Here is a 26346-nt window from a genome sequence, read left to right on the forward strand (position 1 = left end):
TTCTCTCTCCCTCCTCCTCCTTCTGTTCCTGCTCCTCTTCTCTTTCTCCTTTCTTGCCTTGTGGATTGCTAAATAACTTTCCGTTATTTAGGTGTAAGGTTCACCCTTGGTGAGTGAATACTTGCTTATGAAACGGAAAGCAAGAAACGAACTCTCAACTTACAAAACTCCCCTCATGGCTCAGCATGGAGGAGAAGGTCTTTTGTCGCTTCTCCCACATGTCACCCTGTTCTCCTAAGGCCCCAGGTGCCCCTGCTGATGGGGACTCAGCCAAGCCCAGGCACTAAGGAAATGCCTGTCTCCTGAGAAGACATGTGGTTAAGTTAGAACTTCTTTTCTCTCCTTATGATCCATAAAACAGCCAGACCTCCTCGAAAACAACCTTTTGTCTGTTTTATCTGAAAGTAAGCTTCAGATAGCTTTTTTCTTTTTTTTCTTTTTTTTGAGGAGGCAGCACTGAGGTTTGAACTTGGCCTCTCTTGGCAAGCGTTCTACCACTGGAGCCACACTTCCAGCCCTCTTTGCCTTACTTATTTTTCAGCTAGGGGCTCACACTGCTTTTGCCAGGGGCTGGCCTTGGACCACAATCCTCCTACTTACACCTCCTTAATAGCTAGGATTGCAGCCATCTAATTATGGCTTCTTAAAATGTAACCATTTCTAAGGAAATCTGGTATAACCCAGCAGACCTAGGTCTGTTGAGCTGAGTCCTCTTGTCCTGAAATGGCCTGGAGATTTGCGATTTCTGCAGTTTAGTACTGGGGTATGCTATGACATTTCTTTCTTGTTTCTTTCTGTTTTTTCCTATATTAATACATTATTCCCTGAGTCTGAGCACAGCCATTTAGTGGTCCTTGGGACTTGAAATCCGAGCAATCGGATTACCTTCTGAGCAGGGGATTACTGCTGTCTAGGCTTTTCCACTCTGGGGTTAAGCAGCCAGGCTAAATTTTTCACTTACTACTGATGGTGCAGTCACACAGAGATTCAGATCTGTGAAGTCAGCTCTTCTAATGCTACATGAAGTGGGGCAATTTTGACCAGACTCTGGGGAAGATTCTGGAAGAGGAGGAAGCGGAAGTGGCCCTGGAAGACAAACAGGTCTGTCAGACTGATGGATCGATGGCAGGAGAGAAGAGAGGTGGGTGATTATAGGTATGTTCAGAAAGGAAGAACAGAGAAGTTTCCCAGATATCTGTAACAAAGAGGCAAGAAGTAGAGTCTGGGGTCCACGGGGTCAAGTTTTTCCAGCTCAGGCAGTGAGCCGCACTGTTTTATATAGTGAGCCTGGGACTTTAACAAGGAAAGCACTGAGTAAAATAAAAAAATAAATAAAAACAAGAAAAGCAAGTCCATCTCTGGCAACGTAGGGTAAGGGGAACTCAGGAAGCACGATACCTTTTTTGGAAGCTACTATAAAAATCTGAAAGGGGGAGGGGGAGAAGAATAACGGGTTGAGTTTGATCAAAGTACACTTATGCATGTATAGAGCTATCACAACGAAACCTCTTTGTACAATGAATAGACAATAATTAAAAAAATCTGAGCCTGGTGCCGGTGGCTCACATCTGTAATCCTAGTAACTTGGGAGGCTAAGATCAGGAGGATCAGGGTTAGAGGACAGCCAGGCAAAAAGTTAGCAAAACCCCATCTTAACAAAAAGAGTTGGGATGCTGTGGTGCGCGCTTATCATCCCAGTGATGGTGGGAATCATAATATTGGAGAATCACAGTCCAGACCTGCCTGGAGGAAAAGCAAGACTCTATCTCCAAAACAGCCAGAACAAAAAGGGCTGGAAGCATAACTCAACACCGTATCACCGGCCTCTCAAGCGCGAAGCCTTGAGTTCAAACCCCAGTACTGCCCGTCCCCCAAAATATGTGAAAGAACAACAAAGAGGGCTCTGCACCTCAACACTGGCAGAAGGGATAGTGAAACCGTATACCAAGCAGTCCCAAAGAAATGGCTTTTGATTTTGGTTTTAAGGGTCTTGCTACGTAGCCCAGGCTAGCCTCAAACTCACTATGTAGCCAGGATTTTCCTCATACTCACACTCTTCCTGCCTCCACCTCCTGAGTGCTGGGATTGCAGGAATGCAATATATAGCATACCTGGCTATATGTGTGCTTTTCTTTTTTTGGGGGGGTCAGTACTGGGGTTTGAACTCAGGCCCTCATGCTTGGTAGTCAGGCAACTCTACCAATTGAGCCACTCCACCAGTCCTTTTTGCTTTAGTTGTTTTTCATTTGCATTTTTTGCCCAGCCTCAGACTATGATCCTCCTATTACACCACCTGTGTAGATGGAATGCCACAGACACCGGGCACCATGACCAGCGTGTTAATTGAGCTGCGAGTCTCACTAACTTTTTGCCTATGCTGGCCTTGAACCTTGATCTTCCCAACTCTCTGCCTCCTGAGTAGCTGGGATTCCAGGTGTGAGCCACTGTACCCAGCACATGTACATTTCATGAAGTTACCTCTCACACTTCCACATCTCACCACCATCTCCTCCCTCTCTCCAGGACCAGCTTTCAGAGCCCCGCTCCCCAGCCAATGGCGACTACAGAGACACTGGGATGGTCCTTGTGAATCCCTTCTGTCAGGAAACACTGTTCATGGGAAATGACCAAGTCTCTGAGATCTGACTACAGCAGCCTTCGCTTTGCCATTCCCTATTTTCATCTCTAAATTACAAATATACAAATATATATATTATAAATATAACCTTTGTGTAACCCTAACTTAATGAGGAACATTTTCAGCTTTTTTTCCTAAGAATTGTCAACATCTTTTTTACAAGTGTGGTTTAAAAAAAAAAATCAAAACTTTACAGAATGACCAAGGCTTTATAAAATAAAGGTATTTGTAAGCAAAGCAGTTGCATTGATTGCTTCTCTTAATAACTGTTCTGGAGCCCCTGGGGGGGGCGTCTCAGGAGCCCAGGGCAGGTAAGGGAAGAGACTGACCTCCTGTGGAAGCTGGATGCTACAACGGTCAAGTTTACAGGCTCTGCATGATTCTCAAAATTCTGGCTCTTGATTCAGTGCAAGCCCACTTCCTCTCTGCTCGTGTGCACACTGGAGGAGGGGACTGAGCTACCTAGGAGGAAGAGAGCAGAGTCATGCACAGAGCAAGGAAAGGGAGCAAACCCCCCACCCCACCCCAGAGGACGAGCCACTCCACCACCAAGAGCCTCACAAGGACAACATTGCCTGTCAGGTTTAAGGGCAGCCCAGTTACGGATGGCAGGCAGGGGCATGCAGCCCTCAGGAATCTGCAGAGGACCTGGAGGCCCCTGAAGGCTGATACCCCTAACACCACACCACAGGAGCTTCCACAGTGCTGACAAACAGGACTGCCTTTGCCTGGCAGGAAAGTGCTCCCTGGAACCCATCCTGCATCCCCTCTGACACCCCTACCTGCACTGAGCCTGTGTCTCTCCCTTTCTCTCGGGGAGGGTGTTGCTGCAGATCCCAGCCCTGGAGTAGTGCCATCTTGCCCTTCGTCAAGGGTCAAGTGTTTATTAGGGTTTAGCTTTGCTTCCTCCAAAGGTGACAGTATTGTGTACCTGAGCGACAGATTTAACTAAGCAACCTCAAGACAGCACTGTCACTTTAAAACCTGCCCCCTGCAATCTTCAAAATCAAGATTGCCAAAGCAATCAATGGGGGAAATGTGGTTCTGTGCACATTGCAGGCCTGTTGATGGCCGTTCACCCACACACACACCCCTTCCCTCCCCTGCTCACCTGTCCCGGGGCGGGCTGCCTTCCCAGCCCCGCTGTGCCCAGCTTGACCAACAGAGGTCAGACTCTCAGAGACACAAGAGGGGTTCCCTAAGCAACTGCTTCTCTATTTTTTTCCTAACAGATAGTGGCTAGGAGAGAATTTAACTGCTTTGATCTTTCCTTTCTCGAAAAGAAAAAGAATAGTTTGATAGTATATTTTGAATATAGATGTTCTTATAGTCAGATCAGAAATTGAACTTGAATGTTGAATCATGTTTGTGTCGTTGCTGTGGTCTTCTTACCATGACTTTTTCTTTCTTCCTCCATTTTCCTTTTCAAAAAGCAAGATGGCCTTCAAAAAAATGTGTGTTCTCGATGTTGTATGAAGTTATTTAACATGGGTTCACTTGTTGTCTCTCTTCAAAGGCTTCAACCCACAGAAAAGCAGATTAAATGTCGCTCTAGATTCGTTTTCTAACTTGTTGCTGTCTGACCTTCTGAATCTTACCATAATATTTCTGTTAGCTATTGCATTGGATATATCACTGTGTGTGAGTAAACATAGAGAGATCTCTGTTTGTAAAGTAAAATTTATATATAATATATGTAATCAAAGATACATATGTTATATATACATTTGTGGGTGTATGACTTATTTTTCTGTGTCCACAGAACTCAGCTACCATGTATATATAAATAAACTTATTTTATTACCCAGAGGATTAACTTGCTAATACAGTTTGCTTTCTTTTCATTTGAAAATCATTTTTAAGTCTCCCTTATGCAGTACCAGTACCACTTCATGTCCACCTGTAATTTTTAATCTAATTTAACACTGAGTTGGGTTTTTATGAGCATGATGTGGTAATAGGACTAGTCATCTATTTTTTGGTAAAACCGGCCCTTTAGCACAGGTTTCCGAGTTCTCCAAGACAGAATCGTGTCTCTTTGGTTCCTTGGAGATGATGGAGTCACCCGAGCTACCTCCGTTCCCCATCCTCCCTCTCCCAGTGGATTTGGGTCTGAGACTCTCAAGCTAATCCAGCCACTGTTAACATTCTGTGACATAACACTGCCCAGATGTGACACCTTTGCAAACAGCTCAATGAGTAGCTTGAACCATTCACTTGGCCTTGGGCGACACATGCAGGAATTGATACGAATGCAGACCCCTAGAGTCCTGGCGCGGACCTCCGGCATTAGGAGGGTGGTGCTGTAGTCTCCAGTGCTCTCTGGGCTCTTCTGGGTATTCAGAGCAAGGATGCCACATTTGGATAAACCAGGGCACAGCCGGGCTTTATGTGATCTACTTGGTTCCTTAGTTAGTCTGTTGATAAAATAACCAACACTGATATTTAATAAAGTACCAGCTATGGCATCACAAATAGACAAAGCAGAAGGGGAGAAAGGGAAGAAAGGGGTGGTATTGTAATAAGCAGGAAAGAGCACACAGGAAAAACGTGCAGGAAAGTGACTGGGTTTTTAAGCTCTGCTGTGACCTTGGATAAATAGCCTGCTCTCCTGGGCAGGGGGTACCAGAAAAAGTCCTAAATAAATTTGTCAACAACTTGTCATCTCAGCTCTGCTACTTTCTGGACATGAGAACTTGGGCAAGTCCTTGCACCTGTCAGGATCCTGTCACATACAGAGACACTAGCCAATTGTACACGTGTCTGGGGTTATGCAGTACATAGCCCAAACAGCTGTACATGTCGGCCTCTATTTCCCTATCTTCTAAGACTGAATTGAGAATTCAGTAAAATAAGGAATGGAATCCAGCTCTGCACTGGAGTGGACTCAGTACTCACTGGAAGTTGGCTTCTGTCCCCTTTTCTTGCCTGAGGGACATTCCTCCAGGATCTGGATTTTGGTTGCCTGGTTTCCCCAGGGAAAAGCTTCAGTGCAGTGGTTTTTCCATCTGTGACATCATCCCTGGGCTGGAGTCACCTTTCAGATCCTGGAGAAGAGATTGGGGCATGACAAATGAATTAGAGGATGCTGAGGGCAGCGATTAAAACCCAGAGGTATCATGAACTCCTGACTTGGAGCACACTTGGGGCACTCATCAGAAAACACTCTCTGTGGTCTTCACATATTAGTGTCTCAACAGATGGGGAAACAGAGGTGTAGGATCGTGGCCAGCACATAACAGGTACCCCACAGGTGTGGGACCTGTGGCTTGAGCTCCTGTGTCTGGTACATCAAGAGAGTTAGAGCTCAGGCCAGAAGGTGAAGTGACATGGCCAAGGTCAAGTGGTGGGCACACAGAGTGTTGAAGGGCAGAGGCAAGAAGGGAAGAGAAGAACTTTGGAAAGGACCGCTGCCAAGCCTGAGGAAGGAGACTGGGTCTTGAGGCTCTTCCTGCCATAGCTGGTTCATACCTACTTTCCCCTCTGTTCCTGTATGGATGTGTGTACATTCACACACATACCAGCCACACAGGGATGTGGAAAGCCTGAAATCAGCCCTGGGACACCTACACTGAGTCTTAACTTATGATCTGAGGTCTGGGGGAAGCAATCACGTCACCTGTCATCTCAGGTACCTGAGCCTCAGGTTTATTCATCCATAAAATGGGGCTGTTTGATGCCTGCTTTGCCCTCTCAGGCAGTGAAACTCACAAACCCAGACGATCCACCCCATCAGCCTGCACTGATCCAGGCTCCCTCTTCCCCAGCAGAAAAATCTGGGTGGTTGAGCACATGACTGTGCATCAGAGAATGCCTGGGCACCTCACTGTGTGGCATCTGGCAGGGCCCATTATCTTTCAGCTCAGTGAATGATGGAAACTCGTGGAAGGAAACAGACAAAGGGCCCGGGGGGACAGGGGAGCTTCCAGAGAGGCCCATGACCAGGCCACAGGGATGCTGGGCTGGGAACCAAAAGCTGTTGGGCTCTGTAAACTTGCAGGCATCACAGAGGCAGAGTAGAGAGATGAGTGAGAGGAGAGTGGTAGCAGATCTGCCCCTCCAGAGGCGCAGGGTGTCCCTTAGGGGAACACGAACACCACCCTCCCTGGACAGTCCCCCAGCCTCCAGGGCTGGTGTCATGGGGAGCCTTGTCCGCAGCCCCGGGGTCTATGTAGGGACAGCACCCAGTGCGTGCATAGGTGGCCTGGGTGCCCGTGTGACACGCCGGGCTCTGGGCATCAGCAGTGTCTTCCTGCAGGGTCTGCGGAGCTCAGGCCTGGCCACGGTGCCCGCTCCAGGCCTGGAGAGGGGTCACGATGCTACTGAGGACCTAGGCGGCTGCCTGAGAGAATACATGGTCAAGGTGCATGTTCTAGAGCAAGTGAGCCAGGAGCTGGAAACGCAGCTGCAGACACACCTGGAAAGCAAGGCCAAGCGCTCGGGAAGCTGGGACGCCCTCCGGGCCTCTTGGGCCAGCAGCTGCCAGCAGGCAAGTGCCCGGGTTGGGCCCAAGGGCTTGGCACAGGGTTGGAGGGGAGGCTGAAGGCCGAGAGGAGGGTAAGGAGCAATCCAAGGCCAGAGAAACTGACCATAACCCCCCACATTTTCATGCAAAAAATGCCAACGGTCGAACAGTAACAACCTCGACTGTCACTTGCTAAGATTTAGCAGGGCCGGGCAGTCCAGGCCACGCACCTGTCAAGTTCTAAGCAATGCCCTTCCATTGCCTGTTCACAAAAGCCAGTAAGAGGATGGAGCTGAGATTTGAATTTCATTTCCTCAGCTCACACTTGGTCTCGGCCTTACTCCCCCGGGCTACCTCTGTCACCGTCACTGATGAGCAGGGGTATTTACGGCCCACATCTGACTAAGTGCCGCTGAATGGGTGAGCTATTAAAAAAATGGGGGCATGTTCCTGTACCCATCCATCACAGCTCTGCCCGAGAGGAACAAAATCACATTGGGAGTCTATAAGTTTCTATGACCCACGGTGAAGAGCGAAAGAAACAGATATTTATCTTAATCTCAGATCTTATTTAACTCAACAAATATTTTTTCACCATGAAAGCAATATAAAAATGTTAATGAAGATGCTTTAGATTCAAACAGAGCACCATCCAGTCTAGCAGGCACCGGCCATCTATGTGTCTACTGAGAACAGGGACTTGCCTTTGATTTGATCAGATTTTCATTAAACAGCCGCATGTGGCTGGTGGTTGTCTTACCAGGCAGGCAGATACAGAGGGTTCTGCTTCTTCCTCGTTGGTTGCAGCTTTCCTGCTGCCCAGGCTGGTTTCTGCAGAGCACTGAGCTCATGCATCACGTCTGCATGCAGCCTGTGACTCTAAGGCTGGACTCCTACCAGCCATGCCCACCTCGGCCAGGGTCTCTCTGTAAGTGACTGGTTCTCTCCTCCCTCCCCTCCCCACATGCTTGTGATCCCTCTGGGCTAAGTTCGTCTCTAATCCAGCCAGGAGCTGCCAACTCAGACTTTGCCCCAGAGTCACTCAGCCTGCCAAGAAGAGGTCACAAATAATTCCTGTGTGGCAGAGGAACACAGGAATGCCCCTTCGGCCCCCACCCATCCCCATTTCATCCATTGATGCTTCTTCACCATCATCAGTGCCCAGCTGACAGCACAGTATGAATAGTGAACAGCACTGTCCCAACCCCCCTTTCCCCCAGACCACCAGTGTCACTGTCCTGCCTGCATTTCTCTGGGCTGCAAGGGAAAGCCATCTAAGCCAGGGCCTTAAAGCCCATCAAATCTAAGAGGCAGCCATCCCTCCAAGTGTCTGTAAGAGTCCTCATTCCAAACATGGGAACCACATTGACCACCCCCCAAAACATCCCAGATATCCCAGCAATCAGCATCTGCTGGACAAGTGCTGTACTCATGTCACACAGATGTGCCAGGCAGAATCAGGCATTGTGACATCTAGGTTAGAAAGTGTGGCCACAAAATTCAATCCACACCGATAGATACTGACTTGCCCTAGCGGTAGTTGGCTTCAGGAGCTTTTGCAACTTACTCAATTGACTGGGTCTCGGTTTCCTCGTCTGTAAAGGGGGTATAAGAATGCCTGCATAATCCAGCACGTCCATAGATAAGTAAGTAGACTACAGCCTAGAAAGCTATGATACCTTGTTGCAGAACAGCACAGAACCACTAGACACTAAGCCATTCATCCTCAGAGATCCCAAATGGAGAGTCATTTTCCTTGTTAACTGACTATCAATGAAGGCCTAAATATGAGAAGAGACCTCTTTCTCTTGTTTTTTAAACATGTGCTTGAAGATACAGTTAGGCCAACCTAAAAAGAAGGGGGAGGGGGAGGTTTTCTGTACTGCACAGACTAGCCATCCAGGCATTAGTGAACTCTATTCCATGAAGAAGAGCAAAAGCAAGCTCCCCATATTGTATTTGAGAACTAGACATCACTTTCCCAGGCCTGGGGGCAGGCCCACCCACAGCCCAGTCACTTCAAAAGGGCTGCCCTGTCCTCACTCTGGCAACCACCCTGTACTGAGTGCCTGGGTCCCAGAAACTCAGAACACCCTCATTCGCTCTCTGAGCCTGGGTTTGCCTGGCTTTCCAGCCAGGCCTCCAGCATTCTTTGTTCTTCACCCCACTTGCTGGCCCTCTCCCCTTTGCAGCCATCTGTAGCCAGCCTTGCCCAGCTTGTCTAGCTAGCAGACTCCTTGTCCTTCCAGCCCAGCCTCCAGACACCTCTGCCGTGAAGCCCTCCTGGGCCCTCTTTGCTTCCTGGGCCCACACAGCACGTGCCTCTGAACCAACTGTCAATGACCACCTTTGGTGGGCTGAAATGGTAGTCAGGTACCTACAGAGAAATCCAACCTCCTCCTTAGTCTGGTCCTAGCAGCCTCCAAGCAGAACCTTCGTCACCCAACAGCAGCTTGGGGGATGTATATTTCTGTGGCACTCCCTCAGGCCAGACTGGAACAAACTGTGAGAAAATGTAGACTATTCTATGTTCAATGCTTCTGGCATCATTTGAAAAAGCAACCTGCTTTTAGAGGGGGAGAAAGGGTTGGGAGGAACACTCTGTTTTCCCACCCCGTCACCCCAGCCAACACAGGCCACCCCTGTCCTGGAATCTCCCCCTGGCCTTATCCCACCCTGGCTCTTTTCACACACCAACTCGGAAACAAAAAAGACTTTCAGAAAATCAAGGAGGAGAGGAGAGGAAAAAGTTGCTGTCACTGCACAGAAAGCCAAAGCATGGAAAGCAACACAAAACCTGGGGGCTGGGAGGACGCCCACCATGTCAGAATCAGAGCAGCAGTCCGGTGGCCTGCATCAGCCTATGACCCTTGGAATGGTCGCCATTAAGGCCACCAGGGCGGTTCCATAGGACCCGGTACTCTGAAGGCCACCTTTGTTGCCATCTTGGAATTCTCAATAGTTTTATCTTTGAATTTGTGTTTAGTAAATGAAGTCCAATGGGACCATGGGAAACGAGCAGGGGTCACTTTTTGTTTTTGTTTTTGGCAGTACTGGGGTTTGGTTAGGCAAGTGATCTGCCACTACAGCCACAACCCCTCAGCTCTTTTGGCTTTTCGTTGTTGCTGTTATTTTTCAGATAGGGTCTCACTTTTTGCCCAGCCAGCCCTGAACCTTGATCCTCCTACCTGTGTGTCCAGCGTAACTGTGATTATAGCCATGCACCACTATGCCTGGCTTGAGATGAGGTTACCCTAACTTTTTGGCCTTGAACCTAGATTCCCCCAATCTTTACCTCCTGAGTAGCTAGGATGACAGATGTGAGCCACCATGCCCAGCTTGAAGCGCCTTTTCAATTCCAAGCTCCACTCTCCTACTCAGTTGGGTTAGAACTACACAGCCCCTTCTGCTAAACAGTGAAAACAGATGGAAAAGCTCCCAGGTAGCAGCTGCAGAGGTCAAGGAGGACCCAGACTGCCCACAGCTCAAGGAGAAAATGACTGTTTCTCTCTCTGGCCTGGATCTGAACTCCTGGCATTCTCGCCAAGTGAATGGTGCTGGTAATAAGCTCTGGTGATCACATCCGGCCCCAGCATCCTCAAACAGGCCAAATGCATCCTTGGAACGAGGCAGCCTCAGAGCTGCAGATAAAAGGAACAGAGAGGCAGCCCGCCATAGTGTGTGTCAAAGCACAAAGCTGAGGCCGGGGCTAAGGAAAAGCTGCCTGGGGAGGAAAGTGGAGCTTGGAAGGAAGCTCTAGGGAAGGAGCCAGGGTGCTGGTGGTGTCCACAGGAGAAAATAGCAGCTTCTACCTGCAAAGGCAAAGGCTGCCAACGGGTGGGAAGCCAAAATCAAAATTACTGAAAGGCAAGAGGATTAGGATTTTAAACGGGCCTGATTTGATTTTTTTCCTGCTGCTCACTGCCCTCTTTCTGTCCGTTGCAGAGATGGCCTATGTCCTGGGGATTTGTCTGTTTGGAGAAAATACTGGAAACTCAAGATGAGGGCCAAGTCCCCCACTCCCCCCACCCCCCGAACCTGTGGCCCTAGAAAGTATTAAAACATACGCAAGAACTAACCTGACCCGCTGAGTTAAAAAGAAAGGCAACAAGGTCACTGTTCACGACTGACATCTTGCGTCCCTGAAAGGAGGTGAGGGTAGCAGAAGTATAAAACATGAGCTATTTTAGCACCTGAATGCATTTCCCCGGGACAAAACAACGTGGTTTCTTTCTAAATACGGTGTATTTGCAGAGCAGGCCCATGGGGCAGGGCTCTGCCAGCCAAGCTGTGCAGGACACTTGCAGGACAAGCTTGGTAAGAAATGTAATGACACAGAGAAAACATCCAGGAGAATTGCTCTTAGGGAGAAGGTAAGATTAGAATATGTCAATAGGGGAGGGAAAAGAGGGGTGAGGCTGCTCCCAGGGGGTCTTGATTGAGTAATTGAATAACACAGGTGGTCACTAAACTGCTTTTGGTTTGGGTGTGTTGTGGGGTTGTTTTTAAGACAGAGTCTCACTATGTAGCCCAGGCTGGACTTGAACTTGTGATCTTCTTGCCTCAGCTTTCTGAGTGCCGGAATTATAGGTGTGAGCCTCTATACCTGACACTAAACTGCTTTCTAAGAATGGTGGTTTTTTATTTCCTGGGGACTCTTGTTTGGCTGAGTGTGTCTGAGAAGGAGTAGAATGGCTGAAGAAAGCCTAGAAGAGACTGGGCTCTGTCACTCAGGGCATCTCTCCATGCCTTTCCTATATGTCTTACTCAGACATTCTTAAAGCTCCTAAAATATCTTGAAATGTGAGACCTGTGTTCAGGAATGGAGTACAAAAACACTAGGGTTTTGAAGCTAGACAGCCCAAGGTCAAATTCGGTCCTTCAATTTTCTAACTTCATGACCTTGACCCAAGGAATATCTCCCTATATGTCACTTTGTCATCTGAATAATGAGGATGTTTGGAGATGTCTTTGACACTATAAAATATCTCTAAGGAGGACACACTAAAAGCCTTTTTCCAAAAATTAGGAACAAGAAAGAATACCCACTATCTCTACTACTATGTCACACTGCTCAGTTGCCTATGCAATTAGACAAGAGAAAGCAATTAGTGCGAGAATTGAAAAGAAAAAGGGAAAATTTTAGATTTTCTGGAAAACCCAGAGTATCAATGCAAAAACTCTATGACAAAAAGGATAATTTAATTATCCTACTATAAACTCATTTATAGTAGCACAAAATGTCTCTAAATAAACTTATGAAGTATCCAAAATCTATATGAAACAGTAATATAACCCTCCTGAAAGGCATAAAAGTAGCCTTGAACAATTAGAAAGAAATATCATGTCCTCAAATGGAAAGATTTGATAGCATAAAGACAGATAGCCATTCTCTGTAATTTATAAATTCAATGTAGTCGTAATTTTTTTATTCTAATTTTTTTACCTACAACTAGATAAGTTGACTATAAATTTCATTTGTAGGAACAAAAATTGCAAGAAGAATCAGAAAAGAAAACCTAAACAAAAAAAAGCAAGAGAGAGGAGGGAAGGTCACATGGGGAAAACAATACTACCAGAAATTAAAACATATCATAAAATCTATAATTAAAACAGGTTGGGGTGACCAATGGAACAGAACCAAAAATTCAAAGATAGGCTCTATTGCATATGGAACATTTAAAACCAATGAATGAAAGCATGAATACGTGAGCACATAAAGAATGTAATAGTTGAATACATCCCTCGGGGACCAATCTTAATGTATCATAGACCTAAATGAAAAAGGAAACCACAAAAGAAGAGACATGGGTGAGTTCCTTTATGATTGGGTGATGGAAATGTTTTTCTTATTATAACACAAAATCCAAAAATGACAAAGAAAAATATTGATAAATTTGATTACCCCAAATTTTAAAATTTTGCATTGCAAAATAACGCCATCAGCAAAATTAAAAGATTCATGACACACTAGAAGCAAAAGTCAAAACTTCAGATACAAAGAGTTAATATCCCTATTTTCTTTTTTTTAATTGTTTTATTATTCATATGTGCATACACCACTTGGGTCATTTCTCCCCCCTGCCCCCACCCCCTCCCTTACCACCCACTCCGCCCCCTCCTTCTCCCCCCCACCACCCCCTTAATACCCGACAGAAACTATTTTGCCCTTATTTCTAATTTTGTTGAAGAGAGAGTATAAGCAATAATAGGAAGGAACAAGGGTTTTTGCTAGTTGAGATAAGGATAGCTATACATGGAGTTGACTCACATTGATTTCCTGTGCGTGGGTGTTACCTAGGTTAATTCTTTTTGATCTCACCTTTTCTCTAGTTCCTGGTCTCCTTCTCCTATTGGCCTCAGTTGCTTTAAGGTATCTGCTTTAGTTTCTCTGCATTAAGGGCAACAAATGCTAGCTAATTTATTAGGTGTCTTACCTATCCTCACCCCTCCCTTGTGTGCTCTCACTTTTATCGTGTGCTCAAAGTCCAATCCCCTTGTTGTGTTTGCCCTTGATCTAATGTCCACATATGAGGGAGAACATACGATTTTTGGTCTTTTGGGCCAGGCTAACCTCACTCAGAATGATGTTCTCCAATTCCATCCATTTACCAGCGAATGATAACATTTCGTTCTTCTTCATAGCTGCATAAAATTCCATTGTGTATAGATACCACATTTTCTTAATCCATTCGTCAGTGGTGGGGCATCTTGGCTGTTTCCATAACTTGGCTATTGTGAATAGTGCCACAATAAACATGGGTGTGCAGGTGCCTCTGGAGTAACCTGTGTCACAGTCTTTTGGGTATATCCCCAAGAGTGGTATTGCTGGATCAAATGGTAGATCGATGTCTAGCTTTTTAAGTAGCCTCCATATTTTTTTCCAGAGTGGTTGTACTAGTTTACATTACCACCAGCAGTGTAAGAGGGTTCCTTTTTCCCTGCATCCTCACCAACACCTGTTCTTCCTGGTGTTGCTGATGATGGCTATTCTAACAGGGGTGAGGTGGAATCTTAGTGTGGTTTTAATTTGCATTTCCTTTATTGCTAGAGATGGTGAGCATTTTTTCATGTGTTTTTTGGCCATTTGAATTTCTTCTTTTGAGAGAGTTCTGTTTAGTTCACTTGCCCATTTCTTTATTGGTTCATTGGTTTTGGGAGAATTTAGTTTTTTAAGTTCCCTTTATATTCTGGTTATCACTCCTTTGTCTGATGTGTAGCTGGCAAATATTTTCTCCCACTCTGTGGGTGTTCTCTTCAGTTTAGAGACCATTTATCTTGATGAACAGATGCTTTTTAGTTTTATAAGGTCCCATTTATCTATGCTATCTCTTAGTTGCTGTGCTGCTGGGGTTTCATTGAGAAAGTTCTTACCTATACCTACTAACTCCAGAGTATTTCCTACTCTTTCCTGTATCAACTTAGAGTTTGGGGTCTGATATTAAGATCCTTGATCCATTTTGAGTTAATCTTGCTATAGGGTGATATACATGGATCTAGTTTCAGTTTTTTGCAGACTGCTAACCAGTTTTCCCAGCAGTTTTTGTTGAAGAGGCTGCTATTTCTCCATCGTATATTTTTAGCACCTTTCTCAAATACAAGTTGGTTATAGTTGTGTGGCTTCATATCTGGGTTCTCTATTCTGTTCCACTGGTCTTCATGTCTGTTTTTGTGCCAGTACCATGTTGTTTTTATTGTTATTGCTTTGTAATATAGTTTGAAGTCAGGTATTGTGATGCCTCTAGCATTGTTCTTTTGACTGAGTATTGCCTTGGCTATTCGTGGCCTCTTGTGTTTCCATATAAATTTAACAGTAGATTTTTCAATCTCTTTCATGAATGTCATTGGAATTTTGATGGGAATTGCATTAAACATGTAGATTACTTTTGGGAGTATAGACATTTTTACTATGTTGATTCTACCAATCCATGAGCATGGGAGATCTCTCCACTTTCTATAGTCTTCCTCCATCTCTTTCTTCAGAAGTGTATAGTTTTCCTTGTAGAGGTCGTTCACATCTTTTGTTAGGTTTACACCTAGGTATTTGATTTTGTTTGAGGCTATTGTAAATGGAATTGTTTTCATACATTCTTTTTCCGTTTGCTCATTGTTAGTGTATAGAAATGCTAATGATTTTTCTATGTTGATTTTATATCCTGCTACCTTGCTGTAGCTATTGATGATGTCTAGAAGCTTCTGAGTAGAGTTTTTTGGGTCTTTAAGGTATAGGATCATGTCATTTGCAAATAGGGATATTTTGACAGTTTCTTTACCTATTTCTATTCCTTTTATTCCTTCTTCTTGCCTAATTGCTCTGGCTAGGAATTCCAGTACTATGTTGAATAGGAGTGGAGATAGTGGGCATCCTTGTCTAGTTCCTGATTTTAGAGGGAATGGTTTCAGTTTTTCTCCCTTAAGTATAATGCTGGCTGTAGGTTTGTCATATATAGCTTTTATAATGTTGAGGGATTTTCCTTCTATTCCTAGTTCTCTTAGAGCTTTTATCATGAAATGGTGTTGGATCTTATCAAAGGCTTTTTCTGCATCTATTGAGATGATCAAGTGGTTTTTATCTTTGCTTCTGTTAATGTGGTTTATTATGTTTATTGATTTTCGTATGTTGAACCACCCCTGCATCCCTGGGATGAAGCCTACTTGGTCGTGGTGAATAATCTTTTTGGTGTGTTGTTGAATTCGGTTTGCCATTATTTTGTTGAGGATTTTTGCGTCAATGTTCATTAAGGAGATTGGCCTATAGTTCTCCTTTTTGGAGGTGTCTTTGCCTGGTTTTGGATAAGTGTAATACTGGCTTCATAAAATGTGTTTGGCAGTTTTCCTTCCCTTTCTATTTGTGGAACAGTTTAAGGAGGGTTGGTATCAGTTCTTCTTTAAAGGTCTGATAGAATTCAGCAGAGAATCCATCAGGTCCTGGACTTTTCTTTTTGGGGAGACTCTTGATTGCTGCTTCAATTTCATTTTGTGTTATAGATCTATTCAGGTGATTAATTTCCTCTTGGTTCAGTTTTGGATGATCATATGTATCTAGAAATCTGTCCATTTCTTTTAGATTTTCAATTTTATTTGAATATAGGTTCTCAAAGTAGTCTCTGATGATTTCCTGGATTTTCATGGTGTTTGTTGTTATCTCCCCTTTTGCATTCCTGATTCTACTAATTTGGGTTTTTTCTCTCCTCATTTTAGTCAGGTTTGCCAGGGGTCTGTCAACCTTGTTTATTTTTTCAAAGAACCAACTTTTTGTTTCATTAATTCTTTGTATGGTTTTTTTGGTTTCTATTTTGTTGACTTCAGCTCTTATTTTTATTATTTCTCTCCTATTCGTTTTGGGATTTGCTTGTTCTTGTTTCTCTAGGAGTTTGAGATATATCATTAGATCATTGATTTGGGATCTTTCAGTCTTTTTAACATAGGCACTCATGGCTATAAACTTTCCTCTCAGGACTGCCTAGGCTGTGTCCCATAGGTTCCGGTGGGTTGTGTTTTCATTTTCATTGACTTCCAGGAACTTTTTAATTTCCTCTTTTATTTCATTAATGATCCATTGTTCATTAAGTAATGCGTTATTTAGTTTCTAGCTGTTTGCATGATTTTTGTCTTTACTTTTGTTGTTGAGTTCTAGTTTTATTGCATTGTGATCAGATAGTATGCACGGTATAATTTCTATTTTCTTGTATTTGCTGAGGCTTGCTTTGTGCCCTACAATATGATCTATTTTGGAGAAGGTTCCATGGGCTGCTGAGAAGAATGTATATTGTGTAGAGGTTGGATGAAATGTTCTGTAGACATCAACTAGGTGCATTTGATCTATTGTATATTTTAGATCTTGGATTTCTTTATTGATTTTTTGTTTGGATGACCTATCTATTAATGATAATGGGGTGTTAAAGTCTCCCACAACCATTGTGTTGGCGTTTATATATGCTTTTAGGTCTTTCAGGGTATGTTTGATGAAATTGGGTGCGTTGACATTGGGTGCATACAGGTTGATGATTATTATTTCCTTTTGGTCTATTTCCCTTTTTATTAGTATGGAATGTCCTTCTTTATCTTGTTTGATCAATGTAGGTTTGAAGTCTACTTTGTCAGAGATAATTATTGCTACTCCTGCCTGTTTTCGGGGGCCATTGGCTTGGTAAATCTTCTTCCAGCCTTTCATCCTAAGCCTATGCTTATTTCTGTTGGTGAGATGGGTCTCCTGGAAGCAACAAATTGTTGGATCTTCCCTTTTAATCCATTTCGTCAAGCAGTGCCTTTTGATGGGTGAATTAAGTCCGTTAACATTAAGTGTTAGTACTGATAGCTATGTGGTGATTCCTGTCATTTAGTTGTCTTAGTTGTTTGAGGTTTGATTGTGTGTACCTAAGTTGAGGTTACTCTCTACTTTCTTGCTTTTTCTTTTCCTGTGGTTTGGTACTGCCTGCCCTTTCATGGTTAAGTTGGGTTTCACTTTCTGTGTGCAGAATCCCTTGAAGAATCTTTTGTAGTGGTGGCTTTGTGGTCACATATTGTTTTAGTTTCTGCTTATCATGGAAGACTTTTATTGCTCCAGCTATTTTGAATGATAGTTTTGCTGGGTAGAGTATCCTAGGGTTGAAGTTATTTTCATTCAGTGACCGGAAGATCTCACCCCACGCTCTTCTTGCTTTTAATGTTTCTGTTGAGAAGTCTGCTGTGATTTTGATGGGTTTACCTTTGTATGTTATTTGTTTTTTCTCTCTTATAGCCTTCAATATTCTCTCCCTAGTTTCTGAACTTGTTGTTTTAATGATGATATGCCATGGGGTAGTTCTGTTTTGATCTGGTCTGTTTGGTGTTCTGGAGGCCTCTTGCATCTGTCTGGGAATAGCTTTCTCTAGATTTGGGAAATTTTCTGTTATTATTTTGTTGAATATATTACGCATTCCTTTCGCTTGCACCTCTTCTCCTTCTCCGATGCCCATGATTCTCAAGTTTGGTCTTTTGATGGAGTCAGTGAGTTCTTGCATTTTCTTTTCACAGGTCTTGAGTTGTTTAACTAATAGTTCTTCAGTTTTTCCTTTAATTACCATTTCATCTTCAAGTTCTGAGATTCTGTCTTCTGTTTGTTCTATTCTGCTGGATTGGCGTTCTGTTTTGTTTTGCAGTTCTGTTTCATTCTTTTTTCTGAGGTTTTCCATGTCCTGGCTGTTTTCCTCTTTAATGTTGTCTATTTTTGTCCTGAGTTCATTTATCTGTTTATTTATCATGTTCTCTGTTTCACTTTGGTGTTTATACAGTGCTTCTATGGTTTCTTTTATTTCTTCTTTTGCTTTTTCAAATTCTCTATTTTTGTTGTCTTGGAATTTCTGAGTGTCTCCTGTACATTTTGGCTGACCCTATCCAGTATCATCTCTATAAAATTCTCATTGAGTACCTGTAGTATGTCTTCTTTTAAATTATTCTTGTGGGCTTCATTGTGTTCTTTGGCATAGTTTATCTTCATTTTGTTGGAGTCTGGATCTGAGTATCTGTTTTCTTCATTCCCCTCTGGTTCCTGTACTAATTTTTTGCTGTGGGGAAACTGGTTTCCCTGTTTTTTCTGTCTTCCTGTCATTGCCCTTAGTGTTGTTATTGTCCCTGTACTGTGTACAATTAAGTGACATTTAGAATGGAAGGGTGAGAGGAGATGGAAAGCAAAGAAGTTAAAGAAAAAGGGAAAAACAAATAAACAAATAAGTAGGAGAAAATAGAACAAGAATCAAACAAAAAATTTCAAAGATATAAACAGGGAGCGTTAGTGTACTAATCGGCAGTAAGCTGAACAGGCATTAGAGAGACAGAGAGAGGATTGAAAATAAGAAAATAAAAAAATAAAAAGAATAAAGATAAGAATAAAAATAAAAAATAAGTAAATGAAAGAAATATATATATATAAATAAAATAAAATAAAACAAAAGAAAATGAAAAATAGAAAATTAAAAAAAAAACCTCCAAGTTCAAATGCAATGAAGTTTCAGTCTTAATAATTTTGGTGTCTGTCTCAGCCTCCAGTCCTGGAGATGGTGCCTCAGATGTTGTTCTGTAGTTGTCTCATCAAAGGGGACAGATAAAGTAGAACAAAACTGCACACACACACAAAAAATACAAACCCACAAAGTGTCCCAAGTTCAAATGCAATACAGTTTCAGTAGGTTTTTCAGCATGCAGGTGTAGTTTGGTTGTTTTCTCATCACAGGTAGGAGAGAGAAAAAAAAAGAGTCTGGAGACAGTTTTGAGAATGGTATCTGTGGCTGTGGCTTGCCTGCCTGCTGCTTTCAGCCTGCTGTTGCTGGAGGCGTTATTTATGCAGATCTCAGGGGTGAGCTTAGCACTCACCTGGCCCCACAGGCTCTGTTTAGTCAGAGTTCTCCTGTGCAGGAGTCGCTACTACAAGCTTTCCCCTTTGCAAGCACACTGGAGGAGGTGACACTGCACCCGCTTTCTCTGGCCTGTGTGTTTGTTTACAGCTCACGTGGGAAGTGGGTCTTCCCCCCTCTCCTGTGGAGTTTTCCTCCCTCCGCCACTCTCACAAGCTTTCCCGCTCCTGGTTGCTGGGCGTCCGCCCCCGCTCCCACCAGAGCATCTCCGGCCAGGCCCGGCTTGTTTATTTACAGTTCCTGGAAGGAGTCCCCTTGCCCCCTCTTCAGTGCTCAGTGCGCCCCACCCTCTTTGCTACATGTCTTTATTGTTCTTATTGCTTATTACTCAGTTTCTCTTTTTTCCTTGGGTGGAGGTCAGTCTGTCCAGGGGGCTATGCTGATCTGGCCCAGGCTTGTCTGTGGGAGTACTGCGTACTGCTTAGCTCACCTTGTCCATGTCTTCCTAAGCCGTCTGGGTGCAGGTGACTGGCGGCCCGGGGGCCCTCCTGGTTTCTCCATTCAATGTGAAGTGGAGATTCTCTGCGCCGGCTGGAAGTGTGGAGGGGTCAAAGTTTTGCCTCTTCTCCGTGGTTTTGCCTGCAAGGTGTGTCTCCAGCATCTCTCCAAGATTTCACTGTAGGAGGCACGCTTTCTGCTTCCTCCCTCTAGCCGCCATCTTGGAATCCTCAATATCCCTATTTTCTAAGTAGCATTTAAGTTTTGAAGGTTAAAAACCCTGAAGATGCTCTTTATTTTTAAATAAAGAGATATAAACAGACAGTTGATATAAAAATAAATGAAAATGGCTCCTAAGGGTACAAAGGATGCTCAGCTGTATCCATAATAAAAAAAATTTTAAACCAACCTGAGATACCATTTTCAGCTATCAAACTAGCAAAACTCTAAGAGCATGTCCATCTATTTTGTTTGTGAGACTCTGGGGGAACAGGCCGGTTCCTACAGCACTGGAGGGGTAGGAAGTTGTATCTTTCCATGGAGAGAAATTTGTCCATATCTAGAGGAGTGAAATGGGTACTCATATATATATCATTATATATTATTGTTTCATTTAGATTTGGGGCATTTCATAAGTTTATTTACAGGTATTTTATTTTATGCTATCATAAATGAGTTTATTCAATTGTATCTTTTTGGCATATATATATATATATATATATATATATATATATATATATATATATATAACATTGATTTGGGTATAATTTTTTGTAACATGCTACTTAACTACATTATCCTTAATTAAAGGCTATATGTAGCATTTGACCTAGAAGTGCTACTTCTGAGAATCTCTCCCAGTAATAATGGCACTCTGGCCAAAATACAAACTGTAAGTTTGGACAAGGCTGCTCACTTCAATCCTATCTGCAAAACCAAAGGACTAGGAAATACCTACTGGTAGGAGGCTATGCACTCCTACCTACTGGTAGGAGGAATGCACTATGCACTATGATTCACCCATAAAAGGTGTCTCAAGTGCTAATTGGTTCAATTGAGTACAGAGAGACGGTACTCAGGAGACTATTTCAGAGAACAGGGTTTTTATTCAAACAAATTCACACAGCACTTTCCTATGGATCCTAATGCCTGTCTCTGCAACCCTAGCCAGCCAAGAGTTACTCAGACCTTTCCCCAAGTCTCGCTCACTGTGCGATGTCTTCTCAGCCAATGGGGGGGGCCTGTCTGCACCCCAGGGGATCCTCACAGTCGCCTTCAGTGCACGTCCAGTTTCACAGTTCACTGGCTTCACCCACTGGTCATCGGGAGAAGGGGCATGCTCACAAGCGGCGGCTGCCTCCACGTCAGGTCTCGGAACAGACTCTGACAGCATGGTCTCCGATGGGCAAGGAGGCAAGCAAAGTTTTGGGTTCTGGCCTGAGTTTATATACCCTGTGGTGACCTCACCACTCCTGTTATCCACACTGTCACCTTAGGGTTAGCTTGTTTGCATATCAGCCACCACCTTAGGTTTGACCTATTAGCATATCAGCCTGTCACTCTCTGGCTGGTATCTAAGTCCTAACACACACTAGCTAATACTTCTTATTTCAACAATTTTTCATACTTAAACACAATATGATCCTTCAATACAACAACAATCTTATATGTGTTCACCACAGAAGGACTGAGGACTAGCTCTATAACCACCAAAGTATGATGTTCTCTGGGATTTCCTATTGAGCTAAAAGGTGGGTAGGAGAATGTGGATTTCATTCTACCATTTATCTAAGAAAGAGGAAGAGATCTGAGCATAAACATCCAGTTTGGGTAACATTGAAAACATAAAAATTTTAAATGACTACTGAGAGGAAGAAGGAAGAACCCAGGTAGAAGGGAGAGGAAGGGACACGACTTTGTCAGCTTATCTTGGTTTGTGAGGATGATTTGGAAGCATGAGGATATTTTACATGAATTTTTCCTAAAAATCAAAAAGAAAAAAAACAAATAAATACAACTAGGTATCAAAGTCGATGGCATAATTATATAGAAGAAGAACTATTCCAAGTGATTATTGTTTAAAGCACAGTAATTTGACTATACATCTGATGGGAGGATGCATAAGAGAACTGAAAAAACCTTAAATTTGCAGTAATGATATTGGTGGTGGTAGTGTCAGCATTGTGATTCTGACACTGGGGTGTGTGTGGTGGGTTCTGTAAGATAAACTAAAAAAATATTTTCAGTATGGGTGAAATCAGATACAGCTTAAGTTCAATGACAATTCTTCAGTCCTAAATCTAAATTGGAATTATTAACATGAACTCATGATGTCTGTGAACATAAAAATAAACACGTACCTATTTCCAACTCTGACCCCTGGAAAGATAAGAAACAATGAAAAGACCCAAGAGTGATGGGCAAGCAACCCAGGCCAGCAGTGTTTTTAACCTCAGATTTCCATCTTTGGCAACTGTCTTTCACTAGGAGAAGAGAGTTCCTTAGAGAAATGGCTGAATCCAGGTTTAGGAATGAGAAATAGATGAATGGAATCAAAAACATCTTGTCATATTAGACAGCAAGGAAGCTATAAAGACCCACTAGAGTCACGTCCAAAGACACAGAAACCGATTTGGGTAAGTTCTTCCCACCATCCAACAATGGTTAAGGATCAATGAGTGTTAACCTCTGTGGCTTGAAACATGTCAAATGCGTTTTAATCCATGAGTTCAGTATAATGCAAAAAAAAAAAAAAAAACCCACTAATTACTCATCTTGCAAATCCACTAGGGAACCAGCTCATTCTTTTGAGAACTGGCAAATAACGAGAAACAAGCATTTTTCCTTCCTTCCTGTGAGACCTACAGGTACGTCACGGGAAAAGAGATAATTGAAGACTTAAAGTATCTTAGTAAAGAAATATCCCGGCTAATAAACAAGGAAGAATAAACACTGACTTATCTTTATATCTAGAATTAATGTGAATTATTAAAATGGAATTAGAATATCACCATTTTGCAACTGTAATAAAATCATGGCTCCAGGCAAAACCAATCATTGAATGACTACCAATATCACAAAAGCAGACCAGCAGTTGCCATGTATCTGCTGGTGGGGTACACACCACCACCTATGAAGTAGTCTTGCAAAATAAATAAATAAAATGGCCAGTTCCAGCAAAAACAGATCAATCTGTTTCTTAATACAACTTTAATAGACAGTAGGAGATCTCCAGAACTGAAGACATAACTTATGGGAATCAAGGATTTCTACCTTCAGGATTTTTCCCTGTCATTTGACCCATTGTAGGTGGTAGAATTTTATGAACTTTATTCCTTAGAGGATTCTTCTTTCTTCTGCATCCATTACCACTTTAAATTCTTCAGCACTAGCCAGGAATAGTGCACCCTGTAATCCCAGCCCCTGGGGAGCTGGGGCAGGAGGACTGCATCCAGAAAGTGGGAGAAATTCTCGCCAAGTGAGATCTAGAGCCCAGAGATCAATTTGCTCAGTCTTTTCATCCACGAAAAACAGGGCCACACCACACACGTCATGCTTCATCTTAATTTTCTTGCCTGCTATTACCCCTCAGCTGTATCTCCATCAGAATCTAGCTCCATTTTTGAAACAGCTGCAGAATATTCTCCAGTGTGGATGAATCATAATTGATTCATAACCTGTTTCCTGTTGATGGCAATCTGTGCTGTCTCAATGCTTTCATTATTCTAGTTCTGCAATAAAAACTTCATAATAAAAAAATCAAAACTAAATGTGATTAAGCCTCAAGATAAAAGTACTAATTTACAGAAAAAACAAGGGTCAGAGGACATGAGAATTGGCACCACAGGAATGAATGAAGCAACATCCAGACTGAGAAACAATAGGATAAAAGACTCAATTGTTTCAATAAATAAAAATAGCCAGGGAAAGAAGAGAGATGGAGGGAGAAACCTATAAATTAAAAAGGAGTATGTTGACACATCAGCTCAATGAGATGGATTTTGATTACTGTTCAAACAAACTGTTAAAAAAAATCCATTAGGCAACTGAGGAAAAAAGAACAATGAATGGATATTTGATGATGTTGAGAAATTATCAATTTTTTTGCAGGACTGAGGTTTGAACTCAGGGCCTCATGCTTGCTAGGCAGGCAATCTACCACTTGAGCCACTCCACCAACCATTTTTTGTGTTGGGTATTTTTCAAGATAGGGTCTCGTGAACTGTTTGCCTGAGCTGTCTTCAAACCTTGTTCCTCCTGATCTCCACCTAGCTAGAATTACAGGTGTGAGCCACTGATGCCAAGCAGAGAAATTATTGATTTTTAAATGAGGTCATATGGTGAAATTATGTGTTTTTTAAAAAAATACCCCTATAAGTGAAACAAAGTCACAAATTTTTAATCCTTGAAACTGGATAATGTGTCTGAGAGGCTCATTATATTCTTCTTTCTTTTTATGTATATATGAAATTTTCACAACAAGTAAGAAGATAGAAGACCTACCTCATGGGGTTGGTTCATAGAGACTGGAGAGATATTGTAGATAAATTGCCAGATGCAAATCAGTGCCCAATTAGATTTCATGGAATTGAATGAACTTGAAGATACACACATTACGTGAGTGCTAACACTAACAACTGTGTTTACTTACACACATATCCACACACGCATGAGTTGTTCAACCCACACATGCTGTTGAGTTTCCAGAGACAGCAGGGTGTCCTAGGAGGTGGAGACTAAATGTAAGCCTCCAAGAACATGCTAGAAGATACCTCTTCCAGTGGGGCCCAGTGTGGACCAAGGCTGCAGGTCAGAATGGGAGAGACATGGCCATTACAGGGTAGTCTGCGTACAGGGCTCGTGGCTGTGTCTCCCTCGCCTCTCTATGTCTGGAGTCTGGCACAGAGCGTTATACCAACTAATGGCTGAGCAGTGAGGCTGAATGTGGACCCAGACAGGTTCTCAGATGAGAATACTGAAGGGAGGGGTAGGTCGGCATTTTTAAAATACCCCCCAGGCCAGAAGTAAAGATAGGAAATTTTCTCAATGTTTGATAGAGATGAATACAGGGCAGGGCTGTAAGAAGGAGGAAGCTTGGTATATACTGGTGTGGAACTAGCACCATGATGGGATATTGGACAAAAATGCAGGCTACCAAACCCTGTCTATGCTCTGCTACCATTTGTGTTTTAAAAAAACAAAGGTGGGGGGAAGACTTCCTAGAAGTATACAGAAGAGGAGGTAGCTGTAGATGCCTCTGGTAAGAAAGTGGGGTGACTGAGGAAGGGACAGAAGTGACACTGGACAACAGGATCTTACGATATTGAACCTGAAGAAATGAGACAAGCCACATTTTAGAAACAAGACAGGGAAGGCTCCTTTATTGAAACTTCAGCTCAAGCCACCCAACTAGTACTAAAAAGAGGTGACCCAGAGGTTCCCAGAGGTGACCAGGCTGCTCAATTCACAAAGAGAGGAGCAGGCTTTCATTGATTCTTTTCTGGGTGAGCAGAAGTTTGGTAATTGTCTGTTGGTCAAGGACACAGTTTCAAAAGGTGTTTTCCTTCTTGTGCACAAGCATCCTGGCCTTGTACTTGGTAGGCTGACAAGCTGTTGACTTCATGGAGGTACTTACAGGTGACTACATTGTCTTGCATAAATGTCCTAGCCTCATGTTTTGGTCTGGGCCTATGATAAGTACTTGAGCTTCTGAGAAAGCACGATAACAGAGTAGAAAAAACACATATTAGCTCCGATGGGCAACAGGCCAAGTTAACCCTGTATCATAGTCTTCGACAAAGCATTCCTCAAATGACTAACATGTCTACTTGCACAGCTGAGCAGAATCTGACCTGGAAATTAAGACATCAAAGAGGACACAAAGAAGACAGACACAATATGAAGACAGAGGTACCTAGCTTTTATCTCATTTTCGTCATCTATCAGACAGCTGTAGGCTCAAGTGCAGCATCAGAGTTAGCAAATGTGGCCTTCTAGTTTCTGCAAAGTAACCTCAGCAGCTGTTACCGCAATGCATATGGCAGACAGGTTATCTGCAGTGAACCTGCAAGGGAGTTAACAATGCATTGCCCAGCTGTGTGACCTCCAATATTAGTGGTTTTTTTTAAGTTAACTAAGAGCAAGGGAAGCCAGAGAGGTCATTTAGGTACCAATTCCCCCTCGACATTTTCATTTGTGTGGACATTTTGTCCCCTAGTGGTTTTAGCTTGGTTTAATCATGAGAAGCTACCAGTCTGGATACATTCTGGCCCTGTGACATTATCTGGCAAAGCTGTTGAAAGCACACTTTTAATGGATAACAGGTTAAGGGCTTTAGTTTATTTGCCTTTTATCCCTTTGTCAAGGTCCCTACAGATCTCAATGATAGGCTTGCTTTGGGTTATAAACTCTTT

General features: G+C 43.1%; 2 protein-coding genes and 1 long non-coding RNA gene across 7 annotated transcripts in view; 2 read left to right on the top strand and 1 right to left on the bottom strand.

Moving 5' to 3' along the window:
• Tmem108 (transmembrane protein 108) overlaps window positions 1-2875 on the top strand; it is a 155446-nt gene extending 152571 nt beyond the window's left edge. The window contains exon 4 of the mRNA XM_074059793.1: window positions 2524-2875. Coding sequence (XP_073915894.1) covers window positions 2524-2646 — 123 coding nt within the window. The 3' untranslated portion in view covers window positions 2647-2875. The remainder of the gene's footprint in view (window positions 1-2523) is intronic.
• Window positions 1-8321, bottom strand: part of LOC141418583 (uncharacterized) — a 38030-nt gene extending 29709 nt beyond the window's left edge. For 2 of the 4 annotated variants that reach the window (XR_012443217.1, XR_012443215.1), the window contains exons 1-5: window positions 7864-8318; window positions 5537-5685; window positions 4818-5055; window positions 2968-3100; window positions 962-1086 (exon numbers count right to left, since the gene is read on the bottom strand). This is a non-coding gene — a long non-coding RNA (uncharacterized lncRNA). Of the gene's footprint in view, window positions 1-961; window positions 1087-2967; window positions 3101-4817; window positions 5056-5536; window positions 5686-7863 lie in introns of all 4 variants that reach the window. The other 2 variants (XR_012443216.1, XR_012443218.1) reach the window with 2 other exon arrangements.
• The window catches only part of Bfsp2 (beaded filament structural protein 2), a 243508-nt gene that overhangs the window by 152568 nt on the left and 64594 nt on the right, over window positions 1-26346 (top strand). Inside the window, exon 1 of one of the 2 annotated variants that reach the window (XM_074059795.1) lies at window positions 6663-7127. The exons of the other annotated variant lie outside the window; for it this stretch is intronic. Within the exon in view, the coding sequence (XP_073915896.1) occupies window positions 6663-7127 (465 nt within the window). Of the gene's footprint in view, window positions 1-6662; window positions 7128-26346 lie in introns of those variants that run through there. 2 annotated transcript variants of the gene reach the window in all.

This window comes from Castor canadensis, chromosome 17, assembly GCF_047511655.1.
Source record: "Castor canadensis chromosome 17, mCasCan1.hap1v2, whole genome shotgun sequence".
In the NCBI taxonomy this organism is placed as follows: Eukaryota; Metazoa; Chordata; class Mammalia; order Rodentia; family Castoridae; genus Castor; species Castor canadensis.